This window comes from Canis aureus, chromosome 19 (genome assembly GCF_053574225.1).
Source record: "Canis aureus isolate CA01 chromosome 19, VMU_Caureus_v.1.0, whole genome shotgun sequence".
Classification (NCBI taxonomy): Eukaryota; Metazoa; Chordata; class Mammalia; order Carnivora; family Canidae; genus Canis; species Canis aureus.
Genome location: NC_135629.1, coordinates 58,189,952 through 58,210,145, shown reverse-complemented (window position 1 = coordinate 58,210,145; position 20,194 = coordinate 58,189,952). Strand labels below are relative to the sequence as shown.

The 20,194-nt window shown below is 60.2% G+C and overlaps 2 protein-coding genes across 4 annotated transcripts in view; one reads left to right on the top strand and one right to left on the bottom strand.

The window, feature by feature from the left end:
* The first annotated feature begins 334 nt into the window (after positions 1–334).
* On the top strand, positions 335–2,871 carry IZUMO4 (IZUMO family member 4). Of its 2 annotated transcripts, XM_077860644.1 has the most exons (9): positions 335–581; positions 677–757; positions 854–925; positions 1,217–1,243; positions 1,340–1,415; positions 1,575–1,622; positions 1,707–2,000; positions 2,245–2,259; positions 2,567–2,871. In XM_077860644.1, the coding sequence occupies exons 1-7, from the start codon at positions 368–370 to the stop codon at positions 1,723–1,725; spliced, it is 537 nt and encodes a 178-aa protein (XP_077716770.1). In that variant the 5' UTR covers positions 335–367; the 3' UTR covers positions 1,726–2,000; positions 2,245–2,259; positions 2,567–2,871. The 2 variants fall into 2 exon arrangements, with proteins under 2 accessions (XP_077716770.1, XP_077716771.1); XM_077860645.1 differs by lacking the exons at positions 1,707–2,000; positions 2,245–2,259 and having other exon boundaries at positions 2,537–2,871.
* A 1,177-nt stretch (positions 2,872–4,048) lies between these two features.
* AP3D1 (adaptor related protein complex 3 subunit delta 1) overlaps positions 4,049–20,194 on the bottom strand; it is a 38,841-nt gene continuing 22,695 nt past the window's right edge. For both annotated transcript variants that reach the window (XM_077860638.1, XM_077860639.1), the window contains 23 exons: positions 19,310–19,359; positions 18,893–18,941; positions 17,703–17,848; positions 17,462–17,610; positions 17,161–17,391; positions 16,475–16,706; positions 15,414–15,559; positions 14,915–15,056; positions 14,148–14,219; positions 13,424–13,499; positions 12,744–12,946; positions 12,396–12,469; positions 12,108–12,297; positions 11,704–11,763; positions 11,231–11,347; positions 10,262–10,408; positions 9,851–9,898; positions 9,256–9,445; positions 8,936–9,024; positions 8,772–8,857; positions 8,153–8,274; positions 7,981–8,060; positions 4,049–5,080 (listed from right to left, as the gene is read on the bottom strand). In XM_077860638.1, coding sequence (XP_077716764.1) covers positions 4,985–5,080; positions 7,981–8,060; positions 8,153–8,274; positions 8,772–8,857; positions 8,936–9,024; positions 9,256–9,445; positions 9,851–9,898; positions 10,262–10,408; positions 11,231–11,347; positions 11,704–11,763; positions 12,108–12,297; positions 12,396–12,469; positions 12,744–12,946; positions 13,424–13,499; positions 14,148–14,219; positions 14,915–15,056; positions 15,414–15,559; positions 16,475–16,706; positions 17,161–17,391; positions 17,462–17,610; positions 17,703–17,848; positions 18,893–18,941; positions 19,310–19,359 — 2,795 coding nt within the window. In that variant the 3' untranslated portion in view covers positions 4,049–4,984. The remainder of the gene's footprint in view (positions 5,081–7,980; positions 8,061–8,152; positions 8,275–8,771; positions 8,858–8,935; positions 9,025–9,255; positions 9,446–9,850; positions 9,899–10,261; positions 10,409–11,230; positions 11,348–11,703; positions 11,764–12,107; positions 12,298–12,395; positions 12,470–12,743; positions 12,947–13,423; positions 13,500–14,147; positions 14,220–14,914; positions 15,057–15,413; positions 15,560–16,474; positions 16,707–17,160; positions 17,392–17,461; positions 17,611–17,702; positions 17,849–18,892; positions 18,942–19,309; positions 19,360–20,194) is intronic.

Below are 20,194 nucleotides of genomic sequence, written 5' to 3'. Positions count from 1 at the left end.
GGAGCCCAAGGGGGGCGAGGTCCAGAGAAGGGGCGCCCCCGCCGCCGCGCTCTCCTGTTGCCGGGCAACCGGAAACGGGCCGGGACGCCATTGGCTGGTGCCCGCGGCCTAGGGGCGGAGCTTGCGCGGTGCCGGGAAGGCGGAGCGGGTCCTCGGGCCTGCGCCCGCCCGGGAGGAGGAGCTTGCGTGTGCCCCGGGCGCATGCGTCGGGCGCGGCCTGGGGGCGGGGCCTGCGGGGGCGGGGCCTGCGGGGGCGGGGCCTGCGGTTGTCCGTTGCGGGGCGGGGCCTGCGCCGGGGGCGGGGGCGGGGGCGGGGGCGGGGGGCGCCGTTGGTTGGCGGGCGGCGGGCGGCGGGCGCGGGCGGGCCATGGCCCTGCTGCTGTGCCTCGGCCTGACGGCGGCGCTGGCCCGCGGCTGCCTGCACTGCCACGGCAACTTCTCGGAGAAGTTCTCTTTCTACCGCCGTCACGTGAACCTCAAGTCCTGGTGGGTGGGCGACATCCCCGTGTCGGGCTCGCTGCTCGCCGACTGGAGCCGGGACACCATGAAGGAGCTGCACCTGGCCATCCCCGCGGAGATCAGTGAGGGCGGTGGGGCTGCGGGGGTGGGGGGCCGCCCGGGCGCGCCCCCTCCCCGCCCCCCGCCGGGCCGCTCACCGCGCCTCCTCCGCCCCCAGCCCGGGAGAAGCTGGACCAAGTGGCGGACGCCGTGTACCAGAAGATGGACCAGCTGTACCAGGGGAAGATGTATTTCCCCGGTAAGGGGGCGGCCGCACGCGCGGGAATCGGACGGCTCCCCTCCGCCCGCCGCCGCGGCCTGACCTCCCTCCTGCCCACCCGCCCACCCCCACCAGGATATTTTCCCAACGAGCTGCGAGCCATCTTCCGGGAGCAGGTGCATCTCATCCAGAATGCCATCATCGAAAGTGAGCACAGGGAGGGCCGCTGTATTATTTCAGGAGTCCCTTGGAGGCTGGGGCTGGAGGGACATGAATGGGCCCGTGGGCACCGGAGGGGAGAGGGGCAGCTCCCCGAGGCAAGGTCCCTTGGATAAACCCGGCGCCTCCCTGCCACCTCCCCCTGCCCGGGCCTGGAGGCCTGGGTGAGTAGTGCTGCCGCCCTGCCCCAGCAGTTGGCTCCGTCCCAGGCTGGGCCACCCGGGGTGAGCCTTGGGGAGGGCAGGAGCTAGGGACAGGTCGGTCCTCTTGTCCCCACAGGCCGCATTGACTGTCAGCGTCACTGTGGTGAGTGAGCCCCTGTGCAGCCCGGAGGACCCAGTGGTGGTGGCGGCCCTGGAGGCCGAGGCGGGGGAGCCCGTGGCTGCCTCTCCTGTGTTGCAGGCATCTTCCAGTACGAAACCATCTCCTGCATCAACTGCACTGACTCGCACGTCGTCTGCTTTGGCTACAACTGCGAGTAGGGCTCAGGCTGGGGTGGGGGCGGGCTGGCCAGGGATCCTCCTCTGACCCTCTGTGGCCTTCCAGCCCCCCAAGGGGGGGGCGCGGTGGGGGCCTGTCCGTGAGCCCTGGGTTCTGGATCCGGGGCCTCCCCATCTCCACGCCCGTGTGCCCGCAGGTCGTCAGCACAGTGGGAAACAGCCGTACAGGGCCTCCTCCTTTACATGTGAGTTGGGGCAGCTGGGCTCCGGGAGGGCACCGTGAGCTCCAACCCTGGCGTTACCTGATTCCAACCCTGCTGTCGTTGTAGAAATAAGTGGCACAAGTAAGTCCCCTGTCCCCAAACACAACGTGAGTTTTATCAGAGGCAGTGTGCTTGTGAGTCCTGGTGGGTGAGTATGTGCCAGGGCAGCCACAGGAGGCAGTACCTGGCTGGCCCCGTGCTCAGGACCCCAGCTGCACAGGGGGCAGGACAGTGGCCAGAGCTGGGGAGGGCCCCCCCATGATGGATCTGGCCCAGTGGGGGGACCAGGGGGCCACAGGCCCTAAAGCTTAAGGCTAACTGGGACTCTGTGGTGTCTTTCAGACAGGACACCAAAACAAGGTAAGCACCCCACGTGCCTCCCCAAAACCCTGGCTGGGTCTTCTGAAAGGGATGTGGGACAGTCAGGAAAAGGGTGGAATGGGGGCCTCCCAGTTGGGGACAGACAGGGACAGTTGGACAGGGCAGCCACAGCCGGCAGGGATCTCTATGCACCTGGGACAACCCCGATGTCACCTCTGCAACCACACCCAAGTGATCAGTTCATGAATAAACATCAGCTGCTTCTCCTCCTGACGACGCACAGAACCACTCCAGCCTTGTGAGTGGCCCAGAGGGAAGCGGGCTGTGAGGCTCTGGGTGGGGGGGTGGGGGGGGCTCCATACCGAAGGGTTGAGCCTAAGCCAGAGAGATCAAAACACAATGGCCAATTTCCCCAAGGGCTGCCCCCACTTTTGCAGCCTCTGGTGGGAGTCTTGGGTGTGACCCCAGTGCTGGCCAAGGCCTCCATACTGAGCTTGGAGGGTTTTGCCTGCGGCGCCCCAGGCCTCCAGCGAAGACCCTGGGCTGGGGGGCGGGGAGGCAAGGCGGGTGCAGAGGGGCTGAGGGCACCCATGTCTCCCCAACAGTCTGATATCACCAAGCTTTACATGTCTTGAGCCCCCACACCTGGCCAACCTGACTCTAGAAAATGCTTCCGAGTGCCTGACCCAGCACTGATGACCACCGGGTTTGCCAGAGCGGCCCTAGCCTTGAGGTGGAGCCAGACTCAGCTGGACTGTCCCAGCCTGACCCCATGGAGCAGGCCTGCCGCTGCCTCAAGCCCCTGCACTCCCATCAGAGCCTGGGGCTGGGCCGGGAGCAGTGTGCGGCTTTGTCGGGCGGGGTCGCAGAGCTGTTAGATGCAATGATTAAATGTCCCTCACGTTTCTCATCACGGCGCATCCTTGTCCAGGGAACGGGGGCTGGGGCCCCAGGGCTGTCCGTGCCCGTTTACCGCAATCCGTCTGAACACAGCTGGGCAGACTTTCTGCACGGAACCAAGCTTGTGGAGCGGGTGGGTGCTCCTGAGGATTCCTAGCGAGCTGCAGTTTGGTACAAACCAGGGCCAACTTTCGTGCCTCTTGGGGTTCACGCCCCATTGCGCTAAACTTGAGCCACAGGAGCACAGGAGTCCACCTGATTCTTCTGCAAACCCTCCACGTGGGTTAAGAGAGATGGGCTCCAAATGGCATGATGTAGACGAGCAGGGACTTGGGAACTAGGGTCCTACCAGGACGCAGCCTAGTGCCTGGAAGGGCTGCCAGAGCGGGTCCATGCAGGTCAGGAAAGTTGCGCAGGGCACCTGAGAATGACGTCCTGGCAGCTGTGCAGAACAGTCTCCTGGGCCAAGTGCCCATCCGAGGGGATGGGTGTTGGGAGCGAGGGCTGGTTAGCGGGGCCAGCAGAGCCCTTGCCCCATCACTGTGGGGTGTGCCCCTCCAGGCTTACCTTTCCTGGCCCTGGGGAGGGAGGCGAGGGCCAGCAAGGGATCTGGCCTGAATATGTGACACGTGGCTTTTTTCCACTGAGAAGAGTGAGAAAGCTTTGTGGCTGGTGTTTGGGGCGGGTGATTCTCAAACAGGGACACTGGTGGAAGGTGGGCTGCCGAAGGCCGGTATCATGAGGGCACCCCAAGCCGGGGATTGTTTGGGCCTGGGCTCCGCACTCTCCAGCGTGGGATTCAAGCTCGACAAGCCGTCCAGCTTTCCATCTCCCCACCCAGCGTTACTTGTCTCGAATTGTCTCTTGTCCACGTGTCAGTAAAGCCAGCGGAAATGTGGCAAATTAGAACAAGTAGGACCTGCCTCCCACCATCGCCCACACAGCCCGCCCTACTGGGGTCCCCTGGGAAGGGAAGGCAGGGCATGCCCACTGTGCATTGCTGGTGGGCCTCCCAGAGCCCCATGGGTGGGCTCAGGCGGCTCCCTGCCACACTGGCCAAGCTCAGGCGCCTGGACGCTGTGGGGATGACCTCACCTCCACAACCCGGGGAAGGAGGGAACAGGGCTGCTCAAGGACTGTGAGGCGGTCCCCACACGCTGGCATGGGCAGGACATCCAACAGATAAACATGTTTTACAAGTTTATTGGATCATCTTGACACAAAATCATTACAGCAGCGTGATATGTCTCTCTCCTTTATCTGGGAATGTCGATAGCAAATCAATTCTTATATAACACATCATACAATTTTGAGGTTCTAGAATCACCGCACAGGATTCTGTAATAGATTACTCTACATGCTAAAGTGACAGTGTTCGTCAGAAGGAAGTCATAACGTCGTTGAAGACCATCACCTCTGAGGAAGTGCATCTCATGGGCGTGGCCTGGGGTCCCCATGCCCCCTCCGTGGGGTGCATTCCAGGGGCCAGGACCACCCCAGGAGTGAGCCTTCCCGGCAGCTGCGGGCACGACGTGGAACCAACCCTGTGGAGCGTTGAGCAACAGGAAGGACTTGGAATCCCCAACAGTCCCACCACTCACCAAACAATGCTGACGGAGACACATCTCACTGAACAGGAAAAAAACTGTAAACCAAAGGGTGCAGGTTGTGCTCCGTCAGGGATGGTGACTGGACTTCCATGGCAGGTGGCAGCCCCCGTCTGACACACGAACACGCGAGTAGGACGCAGAGAACACAACAGACAGCAGCCTGCACGACCCTCTGGCCACAGCGGAGAGGGCGGAGGGAGTGTCTCTGTGGTGAGCAGGAGCCTCCAGGCAGGGTATCCAGGCGCCTTGTGGGACTCGGATGGCCTCACAGAAGCAGGACACGCCGCCCTGCACTGGCCACCGAGCGCCCGTGGCCTGGATGGCGGTGAGGCCTGCTCCTCAGGCAGCCGGCCTAGCTACTGGAGTCCCCGCCAATGGGGACTGCATCCGGGTTTCTCGCCAAAGAGAGTGCAAAGAGTCAAAGTAAAAACAACGACAGGATACATCAACGCAACATGTCACCTCGCCACGTCGACAGTGGGTGCCCTGTCCCAGCGAGGCCGCAGGCTGGGCTCAGCACTTGGCCAGCGTGGCTTTCATCTCCTCCAGCAAGTTGCTCAGCAGCGTCGAGTCGCTGCATTTCCCGTCGACTGATACGGACTTCTCTCCCTGGAAGAGGAAAAACCACCAGGGAATTTTGAAATACGACACAAAGATATTGCCTCGTGATGGTATGTTCATCCTTTTAGTTTTTCACGAGGCCGCCTTCTGTGCTCAGAGAATTAAATGAGGGAGGGGTCCCGGGTCAGATGCATGTCTGCCCGGAACCAGCGAGGAGACTGGTCGAGGCATGTGGGGCGGCCCGACCCTGGAACTGGAGAACCCCTATCCGGCACTGCGCGAGGCCTCAGCAGACCGTGGGAATTATGCCAAAAGCCCGCATCCTCACTGGGGGACCTCGGGAGGAGCATCCAGAGCCTCGAAGGTCCTGGGGAGGACCGTGGGGAAAGCAGTCTGTAAAGTTGTCTGTGAGCCACCGGGTTGGTTCCCCAGCACTGGGATGTGTAGATGTCACCCTAACGAGCACACGCACCACGGGATCATGGCCGGGCCAGCCTGGGGCTGAGCCCACGCGCAGCAGCCCCGACAAGCAGGAGAGGCTATGAAGCCTGTGCGCACGCCCTCCACAGCATGAACACAGCCCCGAGTGACTCAGCATCCAAAGACCCAGGAAAGCCCCGCTCAGCTCAGCAGGAAAGACAGCCACGGCCGGGCCAGCATGAGGCAGCTGTGGGGCCATCTGGCACAGGCCCGCAAGCCTACTGTGAGGATCCCCGAATGTCACTGACACAGGCAAACAGCACACCTCAGCAAAGAAATGTAAGATCTCAAGAACCACCTCCTCCATGGAAGTTCTAGATGTGAACACGTCATCCTCAACATGGAACATGCGCTGGGTGAGACTGATGGCAGACGGCCACAACAGAGAAGAGAATCTGGGAACCCGGGCCGAAGGACAGCCTCACCTGGACAGACAGAGGGTAGGGGTGGGGAGGCGGGCCGCAGACACTCTAAGAATGCGAACACACGTCCCTGTTGTTGGGATACCACAGGGACATGAATAACCCAGTGCCAAGAGAGTACTTTTTTTTAAGATTTTATTTTATTCTTGAGAGATAGACAGAAGGGGGCGGGGCAGAGACACAGGCAGAGGGAGAAGCAGGCTCCATGCAGGGAGCCAGACGTGGGACTCGATCCCAGGTCTCCAGGATCATGCCCTGGTCCTAAGGTGGCGCTAAACCACTGAGCCACCTAGGCTGCCCTAGACTTTTTTTTTGACTTTTTTTTTTTTTTTTTTTTAAACATTTTAAGTCATCTCTACCCCTAACGCAGGGCTCAAACTCATGACCGTGAGATCAACTGAAAACGGTGTGATTTTAAAGCACCTAGAGAAAGGTCTGTCCAGGCTAACGCGCCCACCAAAACTAGTCCTGGGGACAGGATCTTGAGCCACAGGCCTGTTCTAGAAGAGCCACCAGGAGGCAGGTGCAGATGGTTGTGATCACTGGGGCTGAGGGTCTCCAGCAGCTGTCCTGTGATCCCTGACAGCAGGTCCCACGAAAGGAGGCTGAGGGGCTGGTGGGGGGCAAATGCTGAGCCCAAGACACAGGAGAGGGAGGGCAGAGGTGAACGGTAGGCACAGATGGAGAAGAAAGGAGGAGGAAACCCTAGCGTGGTCTAACCACACCCAGCCATGAGGACACATGGCCCCGTGGACTGCACCCGAAAGCACTCCCGCCAGCATGGTAAAGTCAGGCTCGAAGGTAAGGAACGCCACGTCGACACCAATCACCAGACAGTAAGAGTGGCTTTTTGGATAAAGGACTTGACAGCAGACAAAACCCCGATGGGAAGAGAGACATTTGTGGGTCAAGACGCCATGACGCTCAATCAACGCATCTGCCAACAGACCCCACAGAGCCAGCGAGACTGCCTGCAAGGGCCCAGAGGAATGGAGACCATCGCCATGCGGGGCCCAGTGACAGTGACGGACTGATCCTAACCCTAACCCTGACCCTCCACGCACCCACGGAGCACCACCCGCCACAGGTGACCACATCTGTGGCCAGAACACAAATCTCCATACTTTCAAAGACCCGAAATCAGAAGCAGCACATCCTCCAACCAGGGTGGCGTCAAGCTAGAAATCAGGAGTAGAAAACCATCGAAATGCTGGAAAACTAAACACCACAGGTCTAAGGAACCTGTGGGTCACAGAACTGGAAACAGAAAATGTCATGAAATGTATAGAATTACGAAAACAGAACCTATAAAAATTTGTGGGGTTCAGCTAAAGTGCTACTTTGAGGGAAACGGACAGCACTAATCTCTACATGAGAAGAGCAGAGTCTCAGCTTCCACCTAAACCAACATATAAAAGAGTAAAACAAAAAGGAAGAAAATAGAACAATCTATGTATTGCTTAAAAATAGCAAAACTTCTAAAAAGGTAGTTTCATTTGTTTTGAAGTAGGCTTCATACCTAGTGTGGAGCCCAGCGTGGGGCTTGATCTCGTGACCCTGAGATAGAGACCTGAGCTGAGCTCGACAGTTGGAGGTCTATCCAGGCGCCCCCAGAAACACAGCTAAGAAAAACATGCAGCTGATAAACCCGCAGCCAGGAAGACCAAGAAAAATTGGAACACACGTTGCCAACGCAGGACCGAGGGAAGACACCCCCACAGACCCGCTGATGGTGAAGAAGAGAACCAAGGACTCTACCCACGTGGATCTGCCAGCTCAGGTGGAGAGCACATGACCCCGGGTTCACCTGAGAGGACGCAGGTAAACCTGGCAGGAGGACCGGCACCGCCCCCAGCCGCCCGAGGAAAGGAGCAAGCAAGCCCAGGCCCTACACACAGTGTCTCCCAGGAGACACAGGAGGGGGCACACGCCCACTGGCCCTCAGCCACACGCTGGAACCCAATAACCGTCGGGGCCTGGAGGGCAAGGGCTGGCTCTGGCAGCAAGGTGACGGGGCCGGGGGCGCCTATGTGGGCCGGGGCTCACCTTCTTCACCAGGAGGCAGACGTGGTGGCCCTGGATGGAGCGGCTGTACATGGAGGCGCACGAGTCCACTCTCTCCACCACTGCAACGGAGGGTGCGCAGTGAGGCTGGAGCTGGGCCGCAGGGGGCAGAGGGGCAACCCCACAGGCGTACAAGCCACGTCCCACCTCTTACCAGAAAAATGGTGATGAAAACAGATCTTTGCCAGAAGGTTCTGGAAGGACATACTAATGCCATCGACTTTGATTGAGCTCATGCTCAGGTCCCCAGACTCCAGCAACTTGGCAAAGGCGTCACTGTGGGAAGGACACGGGGCAGAGAGGCTGACAACAGGCAGGCTCCCCAGCCCCGCCCCTGGGTGGCACCTGCAGCTTGAGGTCTCTGAGGGTCCCTGAGATGTCATGGGCTATCCCATGCCCCCAACACAATGCCTGTACTGAATCCTGACCCTTGGACCTCAGAATTTGACTGTATTTTGAAACAGGGCCCTAATGGAATACAACCAATGCCCTAAAAAGAGCAGGTCAAGGCACAGACCCACGCACAGGGAAGACCATGTCGTAAGGCACGGTCTACATACCACGGAGAGGGTCACGGAGAGGACCCAGCCCTGCCGACACCCCATCACGGCCGGCCAGCCTCCGGCACTGCGAGAACCAGCATCTGCTGTCCGTGCCACCAGGTCCAAGCTGACCTGGGCACTCACACGCCCTACGTTCTCATGCCTGAGGTCTGAAGACGTTTGCCGGCTCACGGCAGAGTGTGAACGTAAGGGGTGTGTGTGGCCACACACCTGTAGCACGGCGTTGTGACCAAGTACGAGGTACAGCTGAAGTGCAGCTTGAAGTCCAGCTTCTCGTGGGTGGAGCCTTCGTCATTCTGCGGGAGCAGGAGCAGAGAGTGAGCAGGAGGCAGGGCCCTCCTGTGGTCTCCCACCATCACCTCAAGCCCTGGTACCTTGGCGATGAAGGACAGGGTCCCCTTGAGCTTCTGGGCCATGACGATGCTCTGGATGGTGAACACAAACTGGGCCTCGTTGGAGATGCCTGGGGAGGGGAGGAAGAGTGGGGCCTGAGTGTGGCATGGGCGGTGCCTGGCTGTTGTCTGGCACCCTGGCAGGTGGCAGTGACGTGACCCCACGCTGGTCAGAAAGCTGGGCTCAGCCCAAGGGACACCAGGTGACAGGACGGGGGGTGTCCCAGGACCGAGCAGAGAGGGTGCAGCAGGAGCCTCCGACCTCCCCCCAGCCCTGGACGTCCTGCCCGTGGCCTGCACACCTGGGGGCAACTGGAAAGGCACCGGGACACCGTCATGGACGGAGGAGCCCTCTGGCCGGGCCAGCTTGGTGTTGAGTGAATCCAGCACATTGAGCTCCATGTTCTTCAAAAAGCTGCTGCTCTGATTCTCCAAAACGACGGACACGGTGACCTGGCTGTCCTTCTGCAGGCTGCCCTGGATGTCGTACGTCTGCAGGGCGAGGTCGGGGTTAGCCTGGCCCCACACAAGGGGCTCGGGAGTGCCAGTGACACTCGTGCAAAGGCGGACTGCCTCTGAGAAGGGAAAGTACCCGAATCCCTATGCAAGAACGCTATTCCTGTGCCGCCCATAGTTCAAGCTGCCCCTGTCCTGTCCCTGGCGGAGGCCAGCCATCACGCCAATCCCGGCCCACCCACATCGCGGTCCCATGCAGCAGGAGGAAATACCCACATGCGCCTCTCCCCCCAGAAAGGCTCCACTGAGGGAGGCTCTAGTAGCAGGAGCCCTGGGAGGGTCCACTGTCCCCAACACCCGACTGCCCTCTCTGCACACGCAGAGAAAGGACTGCAGAGCCTACCCCGGGCCCTGGCACCCTCAAATACCCATACTACTCACCATTTTAATGTAGGAATTCTCGGCCAGGAGGCAGTAGCTGGACATGGGCTGGAAACAAAGAGAAACACTGAGCTTTGGCCAGCGAGAACCTGAGGGCGGCGGCTGCCCACAGGACAGGGCCTGTCGCGACCTGCGGAGCGCTCCAGGTGGGAAACACTGGGACTGAAAGAACCAGGGGGCAAGTGCACCCCTGCATCCTAGACAACATGAGCCTGTACCTCAGGGACTCCAGCCACATGGCAGCGCCACCTCCCTGACGCCCAGAGCTCCCAGGGCTCCCCCACAACCCCGCGCCCAGAGGCCCCACTGCCGCCGGCCCGCAGACGCGGCTCCTAGACTCGGGTGTCTCCCTGTGTCGAGGCCTTGGCGGGCTGCGGGGGCCCCTCGGGAGGCGAGTGAAGTACCCCTCACCGGGAGGGGCTCCTCATCAAGCGCGCCGTTCTCGACAGGCTCTGCTGCCTCGTCGCCGGGAGGCTTTTTCTTCTTGGATTTCTTCTTGTCTTTAGATCTCTCCTCCTTCTCCTTCTTGTGCTTCTTCTTCTTATGCTTGGAAGACTTCTGGAACAAAACACATAGATCATGGTCTGCTTTCAATCTCCTCCCACCGGTGGGGCCCCTGAGGAACGGCACACACTGCGGCTCTCGGGCCACGCTCCCATGTGTCACGGGGGTTGAGGCGTGGATCAGTGGGCTGCGCTAAGGAGCACATGTGACAGAGCGGACAGAGCGGCAGGCCCTAGGTTCCCGGGGAAGGGGCGAGGACCTGGGACCCACTGCTCAGTGAGACAGTCCCTGCCTACAGGTTACACCCCCGGGGAGGCCAGCAGGACGCCCGACACCAGCTCCTCACTGTGCTCCCAAGACAGATGAGAACACACATTCACAGGGGCACAATTCCCAACAAGTGAAAGGCGGAAACCTCAGTGGGTACGCAGATAGACGAGCGAGGGCCCCCACATGCCGCCCCAGGGTCTGACCCCGAGCCCAGGATGCCCAGGGAGGGAACTAGACACAGAAGGCCCCACGGTGTGTGAGTCCACATATGTGCGATGTCCAGAACAGGCTCCATGGACGGGGACAGGGCTCGTGGGGGCGACAACTTATAGAGATGGGATTTCCTTTGGGCTAATAGAATGTTCTAGAAAAAGAGAACGGCTGCACAACCCTGTGGATATACTCTGTGGCACTGAATCACATACCTTAAAAAGAAATTTCACAGCATGCGAGTGATACCAACGTTATCATGAAAACTAAAAGCCCAGAAACACACCAACAGGATGCCTCCCCGAAGGCCCTGAGGACCTCCACGCATCATAGTCAGGCAGCAAGCAATAACTCTCCCCACAGTCCACTCAGGACACCCAGGGTAGGCATCCTCACCTTCTCAGGGTCCCGCTCATTGTCCTCATCATCTTCCTCGTCACCCTGCTCCTCTCTCTGGGGTTCCTCATCCTCTTCCTTGGGGGCAGTGATGACAGCATTCACTCCAGGCTCTTCCTGCAGGGAGCCGGGTGCTGGGGCTCAAGGGGGTAGCCAGGGCCCAGGCTGGGGTGTCCTCCACCCCCCACCGCATCTTGACCCCATCTGCGTCAGCACACCAGGCATTTGGTCAGCATGTGCGCATGGCCACCACAAAGCGCAGGCAGCTGGCAGAGGCCTGAGCCAGGCTGGAGCTCTGGGGGCTGTTCCTACAGCCACTGACTGGGCCAGACTTCAGGCAAGGGACCAGGCTGGCCCAAATCTGTGCAGGGGTGCCCCACGCCCACACAGCCCTGCGGAGGACAGAGCCAGAGGAGTTGTCCCTGGACACCTCGGAGAGGCACATGCATCACAGCTGCCCCCTGGGCTCTTACCGGGGCCGGGGCTGCAGCAGGCAGCGGCGTGGTGGACAGCCAGAAATCCAAGTCCTCGCCCTGAAACCACAGGAAGACAGGCCTTTGGCTTATACAGCAGAACAGGCTGCAGAGCATGGCAGGGGTCAACCCCGACCAGACAGGGCGGCTTCAGCTCCATGGGACCCCAACACACAGGGAGCGGACCACAATGTCAGGTCGGGAGGCCGCGGAGGTGCTTCTATCACCGCCAGGAGAACAAGCAGCCCCAGGTGTCTCAACACCAGGCCGTGAGAAAGCAGCACGACCCACAGATACTTCTCTAAACCTGCAACCCTTCCCCTGGTGTGACCACACGGGTGGACCACATGTGCGGACACGGAGGGACGTGCAGCTCAGCATGGGGGGTTGTGGGGCCCACCTACCTCCTTCTCCACCCTCGCCTCCTTCCCCTTCTCCTTCTTCTCTCGCTCCTTCTCTCTGTGCTTCTTATCTTTCTTCTTGGGCTTCTTGACCTTCTTCTCCACGACGGGGACGTCCTCCTTCTCAGGAGACTTGGAGGTCTCCGCGTTCCTGTGTTTCTGGACAGGCAGCTTCTCGCTGTCAGCTAGGGGCCTGGGGGCAGGGTGGGTGGGTCACAGAGTGTGGAGACGGGGACTTGGAGAACATGGGGACTTGGAGAACACGGGCTGCCCCGGGCTGCCCCCACTTACTTGTCCAGGTCGATGTCCAGGGCCCTGTAGGGGTCGTTGGGGTCTTTGTCGTCCTCGTCGCTAGGGAGAGCGTTCTGAGGGAAGAAAGGAAAACCGTCCAGTCCGCCCAGTCCCGAGCCTGGTGGGTCCGTGGAGCCCTTCACCCCCTTCTCAGAAATGGACAGCAAGGCCCACACCCACGAGGGGAGCTCATCTGGGGCAGACAGTGAGGTCGGGATGCACCAGGGTCTCCGGCTCACAGCTCGAGACCCTGCTCTGCAGCCTGGTGCACAGCGAGTGCTGGCTGCAAGCCTCCCTGGGCCATAGAAGAAGCAGAAGCGGAAGGACGGGAAGGCCTAACAGGCTGACCTCAGGCATCTCCTCGGTGACGATGTCCACCTGCTGCGCTGGGGCCAGGTCATCGTCGCTCTCTGTGTGCAGGGAGCCGTGGCGCCGAGGCTTGCCCTTCTTGTCCTTGTCCTTCTTCTTCTTTCTCTTCTTGTCCCTCTCCAGCCTCTGGCGGTGCCTCCGCTCCTCCTCTAGCTTCACGTACTGGTCCGACATGGGCATCCCTGCAGGTGTGCACATGACCCGGTGCTTGGCCGCTGCCCTGATAGCCAGGTGGGGGCGGGTGGCCCCCACAGACTCAGCAGGAAGGGGGCCCCACAGCCCTCTGTGGTCTGTGCTGGAGGGAGGTGAGGAATCGTGTAGGCACCACCCCTCTGGCTGCCTGGAGGCAGAGGCTTTCAGAATGCTGACGTGCAGGCCCAGGGCAGCAGGGACACGTGGGGAGCTAGGGCTTGGGGAAAAAATGAGGTGGCAACAGTGCAAAGACACTTGGGTCCTTGACTCGTGCCTCCTGTCCAGCCCCCAAGCTGGGACCTGCCCCAGCCAAGGAAGCAGCATGGGGTGCAGCAGAGAGCTAGCATGCCAAGCTGGAGGCTTTCAAGGTTGGCCCATGACAGCATCTGGGACCTGAACTCAGCTCCCACTGCCCTCGCTTATGGGAACTCCTGGGGCGGGCTTATGCTGCCCATGCAAACACTTGCCTGGCACCTTCAGGGGCACCGAGAGGTCTATCTGCACCACAGGTATATGCTCCACCCCAGGCACGTCCTGGTACCGCTGGAGAAGTAAGCATCAGGGTGTTACTGGACAGAACAGGTGGGACAGAGAGGGATGCCTGAGCAGGGGCTGCAGCCCAGCACAAAAGAGGCAGACGGCCTGGGGCCTTGTAGCTCCAATAGGGCATGGTGGGGAGAGTGGCTGGCTAGATTGGGAGACTGGCCTGTCTATGTAAATGAGCCCAAGCCAGATATAAGGCCTGTACCTAACGAGTACTTAGCGCCCACCAGGATGGCCAGAGTCAGAAAGCCAGATGTTGCAGGAGTGGTGGGGGCCATCTGTGGCCCCTGAGAAGGCTGAGCAGAGTCACGAGGTTACCTGGTAATCCCAGAGGAGGGAACCAAGAGACTACTCATGGGCAGCCGGGTCTACCTGGGGGGCACCCAGCGGGTGAAGGATGTGGACGAAGACAGTGGGTACCACCTGCGTTATGATCTAAACGCTGCCTTCACTCGGTGTTGTAGGCAGGACCCACCTGGCAGTTGGGTCACATGGATCTACTGTGACAATGAAGTGCCACCCTGCAACTGTGACAATGAAGTGCCACCCTGCAGAGGATACCTCTGCTGTCTTTCTGAGTGCGGACGGGGCTCTTATGAGGCTGTGGGGGAGGAAATGTTTACCAGGACGACTTGGAACCAGTCTTACCTTCTGGGGGGACGGGGAACTTTTGATGTAGAATGGGTTGTTGGCCTGTTCCTGCTTCCGGGCTTCTCGACGCTGCAGGGACGGGAGTCAAGACACATGTCAGTGACTACATACAGGTGGAACACATGCCCTCCCTTCTGGGCGTGGGCTACCTCCATGTTCCCGGCCCCAGGCAGGCCTGGGAAGCCACAGAACTTTACTGTTAGCCCTTAGCCAATAGGAAGACCACAGCAGGATTGAGGTCAGGAAGGAGCTCAGGAGGTGGAGATGACCAGCTCTGTTTCAAGGATGGGAGTTCAGAGAGGCTGGGTGAGCTATTTGAGGCCACTCAGCTCCAAAGAAGAGCTGAGCTAGGAGTCAGATCACATTGCCTAAAGGTTCAGCTTGCAGAGGGGTGGGACAAGGGCAGGACAGGTCATGAGGAGAGGAGGAGCTCCTAGAGGGACCCCGTATTTCAGAAAGAAAGGAGCCAGACAAGGTGCAGTGGGGAGCTGGGGGGCCGCAGTATCTTTGTTCTTTTCCAGGCCATCTCCACATTGCATGTTGTAAATCCCGCACCCAAGAGGAAAGGAGCAAAGCCCCCATGCCTCTCTCTGAGGAGCTCTGGCCTCAAGAGACGCTACTACCCATTTCAACAAACCCCAACCAGTCTTCAGAAGGTAGCTCAGTGCTGCCCAGAGAACAATACGACTGTGTAGTCACTTGTGCTCTGAGTGAGGCCATCTGCCCCTGTGAATGAACCCCTGCCTCCATGGGTCAGTGCTCACCCGGGCCAGCTCCTCCTCATCCGCCTCAGGCTGCCGCTGCTTGGCCTGGCGCTGCTCCTCATCGTGGAAGATGGCCTTGGGCTTCTCGTCCTCAGACTCACTGTCTGAGGGTGGCTCATTGATCCAAGCATCCAGGTCTAGGCTATAAGACACAGTGAGGTCACAAGGCAGCTCCAGGCTGTGCGCCTGGCCCTGGACACTCAAAGCAGCATGTGCATCAGGAACACCCCGTCCTCTTGGAAACAAGGACACGAAGACTAGGCCACTACTTGAAATCACAGCCATCCCAGTTCGCCTAGGGGCCCCCGGCGCAGGGCTGGCCCTCATGATCCCTGTGTGTCCTGACGATCCTGTGCAGGCTCACAAGGCCCCGAAGTTTACAGGCAAGGGCTGCCTTCATCCACTTCCCAGCCACTGGGACAGAGACACCAGTGAACGCCCTGCTGCAGTTCCCTCCTGCCACCCCGGCCCACACCCTCTGATGGGCTGTGCAGCTCACCCTTCAGGAACTGGAACTTTCTTCTGTGCCTTGGGAGCCACCGGGTTCAGCTCCCCAGCGAAAAGGGCACTCACTTCTTCAGCCACTGGCACGTCCTTAGCCTGAAGCTTCTGGATGTGCTTGACTAGCTGCAATATGCAGGACGCCTGAGGGGACCACAGAGGAGTCACAAAGGGTCAGAGAGAACTGGCCCTGAAGGCCACTGAGCGTCACAGCTAACTGCTCAGACCTTGTGGATGCCCAGCCCAGGGAAAGCGAGCATGGCTGCCCCTTGCCCGAGCCATACTGAGAATGTCTGGAAAGCTCAGAGAAGCCATGGGCTTCGTGGAAGCATGCGCCGAGGAAGAAACCAGCCCCAGCCTCCGTGTCAGTCTGCAAGAGGCTGAAGAGTGAAACAGGCCCACAGATGAGACAACGTCACGAGCAGAGAGCACGGTTGTCCGAGAAAAGCCCTTGAACGGGCCTGTGAGGCCCCAAGTGACCTGCAGCACCTCCTTCCAGGAGACACCCAGGCGCCTCACAGCGGCTGGTCCTCTGCAGGTTCTGACTTGGGATTCTGCTGGTGTGTGGCTCCCAGATGGATGCATGGGGACCACGGCCACCAGCTGGGCTCCTGTCCTGCCGCTGCCCTCAACCACAGTGCACCTGGACCCGAGTGGCATTCAATGCTGACGTGCAGTTTGGGTAACCACAAGCTCCACGTAGCCCACAGGCCATCAGAAGCAGCCTGGCCGTGGATGCCTACACTGCCACCCTGAACTCCCACCCAGAAACCTGCTGCCAACTAGATGCTTCCCCCAAAGACCAATGTCAGAGCATCTCCCACTTGTTCATCCTCTCGCCACCCACCCCCTCCCTGGCCTCTACCTGTGGACCACTACACACAGTCTCCCCGACCACGGGGGCCCAGACCTGCTCACATCCCCAGGCTGAGGCGGAGCCCTGGAAAACAGAGTTCTGCACCTTGCCCTTGGGAAAAGGCAAAGCTGGCCGCCGTTGGGAAGACACAAGCACAATATGTGGGCTCTTCCAGAGATGGGAGCCCCCGGAGAAACACTGACCCGCTCCTGGACCTCCAGGTCCGCACTCTGTACAAACTGGGGCAGCCGGTCCACCATGAGCTGTGTGACTTCCTGGGCCGCCTCTGGCTCTGCGGCCTGCTCCTTCTGCTGCAGGATGGACGCGTACAGCTTGACTACATTCTGCACATACACGGCCTGGATGTGGCCGGGCAGGGTAGTGACTTTGGGCCGCAGCATGGCCTCGAGGGTCTGATGGGGTTCCTGCAGGTGCCTGCAGACAGGGAGGGCCTGATGAGCACGCCACCCCTGTGGCTGCCAGCCCTGCGGGCGCCCCGCTACAGGGGTCACATGCACACACTCCCCCCCATCCAGGAGAGAAGGAAGAGAACTCTAAGGAAGTTAGACAAAGGAACGATCACAAAGTACCCGTAGGAAAAAATGATTAATAGCAAGCAAAACCAAACTGACAACACAATTAAGAGTGATGAAGCTTCTTTGGCTGCAAGACTTGGGTTACGACACAGCCATCCTGGGCCACACTGTGACCAGCTTCTCGCTTGTTCTCTCGGTGGAAAACATGTGCTTAAAGCAGCTCTTTCAGCAGAGAGAAAGCCCCAGGAAGGAGAGACTGGGGCAGCCGCCAGGGGACCAGGGACACAGGTCTGCTGGCACCCCTCTCGCTCCAGGGAGCACAGGTGGCCCCTAGCACCACTTGCACGACTCACTCGGAGAACTCCCCGCAGATCCAGGCGGCTGCATAGAGCACCTCGCAGATGCCATTGCGCTGGGTGCTGCTGGCCACCAGATGGGCGCTGTCGAGCAGCGCAGACATCTGCGACACTGCAAACTTGCGGATGGCCTTGACGCGGATGGCCACGTCCAGCATTTGCGCAGCGATGAGGTGGCCGTGGCGGGTGCCCTCCAGCCGGGTCAGCTCCACCAGGACGCTGATGTACCTGCAGAAGGGAGCCCTTGAGGAGTGCCCCTGGCGCCAGCCCCCGCCCCCCTGGGCTGTGGGGCACGGACCACTGGAAGTTGGTAATGTGCTGGTAGTTGCACTGGCTGCAGATGTCGATGATCTTCGTGAGCAGCTCGTCGCGGTAGGTCGTGCCCTCGGCCTTGTCCACATGGCTCATCAGCTTCTTGACAATCTCCACCAAGTTCTTCTTGGACACCTGGGGGGTGGGGGATGAGGAGAAGGGGGCTGCTGAGGGAGGGGCCAGACCAAGCTGGGGCAGGGCACGCAGGCCTGGGGCGGGGCACACACCATTCCGTACAAGAGGTCGAGGGCCCGTAGGCGGATGGACTCGTCCTTGTCATCCAGACACTGTAGGACGAGGTCCTTGTGGGCCTGCACAGACTTGGGGTGTGTTCTCAGGATCTTGGACATGGCCAGCAGGCCCAGGTACTTCACTGCAGAGATGGCGAGATGCAGTTAACCTGGATGCGCCCTCACGTGCTTCAGGGCCTGCACAGAAAGAGCGAGGCCGGGTCTGCAGCCCGGGCCCGACAACCTAGACTCGGTCAGAACTCGCTGCATGCGGGCCCCCAGGGGTCGTAAGTGGCACGATGGGTGCTGGGAGAGAAGTTCCAGGCCCTGCACGCCCAGGGACCTCACACATACCAGGTGTGACTGCCCTAAAGCAACCCAAACACACAACCTTCTGAAGCTACAGTGATGAACTGCAGGCCACGGGCCAGGTCTGACTCGAAGCCCGTTTCTGTGAACGCCACTGGCACAGGCACACGGCCGTGCCCACCGCTGGCACAGTGGCAGACGATGCAGGGCCGGCAAAGCTGAGAAAAGTTACTATCTGGCCTCACACAGCACAAGCGTGGAAGCCCCTGCACCAAACAAAAATGCAGAGTCCTCAGCAGCCCCTGCCACTCCTGCCTGGGGGCGCGTGACTGGCTAGACCCCTGCAGGCGAGCCAGCAAGGTGCACCAGGGTTACTTTAAACTCTTTGGGAGAAGTGCCAGGATTGCCAGGAGCTACAGCTAAAGCACCCTGTCAATCCCAGGAAACCGCGGGCACTCCCACGGGACCAAGTGCTCACAGGAGACCCTGGAGGAGCGGCACCGGCAGCTCCGGGCCACACCCGGAGGCTTGCTACTGACCTCCCTGAGCCCCGCGCTGGAACTGGGGCTTGGAGGAGCCACGTCTTGCTCAAGGACCTTGCCCAGGGCCCACCTTTCCAGCCGGCCCTACCCGCTGAGTCCCACTCCAAGACGGCAGCAGGGATGCCCCGCACGCACGAGGAGAGTGGGTGCAGGGGCCATAACTAGGCCACCAAAGGCTGGTGTCTTTAAAACACTCCTGAAGCTCAAGTATCAGCCTGCACACGCCAGGCCACACAGCTCACCACAAGCACCTGCTCTCCTAGAGCTCAAGGACCTCAGGGCTACAGAGGCACAGGACCTACGGGTGTGCAGAGGGAGGAGGGAGGAGGGACTCACGGTTTTGATCAGAGTCTTCTATCAATATCCTCAATTTCTGAACACAGAGCTGCAAAGGGGACGGTGACACTGGTCATGCCTTCTGAGACAATAGTGAAGTCAGTGACCCCAGGCCCGCCTCACACCCTGATCCAGCCCAGGGTTCCTGGGACCAGGCAGAGACAGAGGATACCGGGCCCCACTCCGCAGAGCACCCAGCATGATGGCTGCCTGCAACCACCAACAAGGACACATGCTTGTGGAATGTCCCCCAAAGCACACACTGACATGTCAGTAACTTCTGGGGCACTAACATTCGTGTCCCCCCCACCCCTGGCTTGTCAACTCCACAGACACAAGCTGGCCAGGGCCCAGAGCAGGGTGCCACGTGTGAGTGATGGCTGCGGGGTGGACCACCACATGCACGCAAGGACATACCTGGATGCTAGCGCTGTGGTTAGGCATGCCAGAGGACAGGGAGATGAGCACTGAAACAGAAAACCTGGCCTCAGGAAGTCCCCACACCTCACCAGGCGTGCAGAGGCTCACTCACTCGGGGCCAGCAGCCAGAAACACCGCACACCGGGAGCTGTCGGGCGGACTGCTCTCCTGAGAGGCTGGCTGACCAGACAGCATCTGGCTGCTGAGCACAGACCAAAGCCCCAAAGCAGGCACCCCTGTCCAGGGCAATCCCACAGAACCCGCGCCAACCCTACCTGCCTGGCTCTTACAACCTCCCGAGACCCACCAAACAGGCAATGCCAGGCCTGCTGCCTCGCCCTATGCCCCCAAGCCCCCTGACCATCACCAAGCACAGCACTGATCCTGCTGCACCCGTTTCCCCACCGACCACTGCAGACACACAGACTCATTCTCCAATTTCTGCATTTGCTGCCTCTGGGCACTCGCCTGCCCCAAATGCCCATCCTTCCTCTCCACTGTGCCACTGAGCCTCCGTGCCCACACAGCTGTCATCGTGGAGTGTGGACCCTGGCTGGTTTCCTGTGAACTGTGGAATTTCAAGTCCCCACAGGGCCTTGAAGAAGGACTGTAAGGCTGGCTTCCCAACTTTGGGCAGATAGGCAGGGACCGAGGAGGTAAACCCCGTGGGCCATGACTCTGGTTCAAACCAATCACATGGGCAGTCAGGCTCGTCAAGTGTGTGAAACACATCAGCCGATGCTGTGTGTGGCCCTTGGTGGGAGACTGACTCAAACTCAGCGGGATTCCAGGGAGACTTTGAAGAGCGCCTCCTGGTCCCAGCTCGTGAAACCTTTTCATAGTAGGTTCCTGCGCTTAAGAATCCACGGGGGGAGGGCACAG

Coding starts and splice junctions, on each gene's coding strand:
- IZUMO4 (XM_077860644.1), top strand. CDS start 368: ATGGCCCTGCTGCTGTGCCTCGGCCTGACGGCGGCGCTGGCCCGCGGC. Junction 926..1,216: donor CCAGAATGCCATCATCGAAA/GTGAGCACAGGG, acceptor TTGTCCCCACAG/GCCGCATTGACTGTCAGCGT. Junction 1,244..1,339: donor TGACTGTCAGCGTCACTGTG/GTGAGTGAGCCC, acceptor CCTGTGTTGCAG/GCATCTTCCAGTACGAAACC.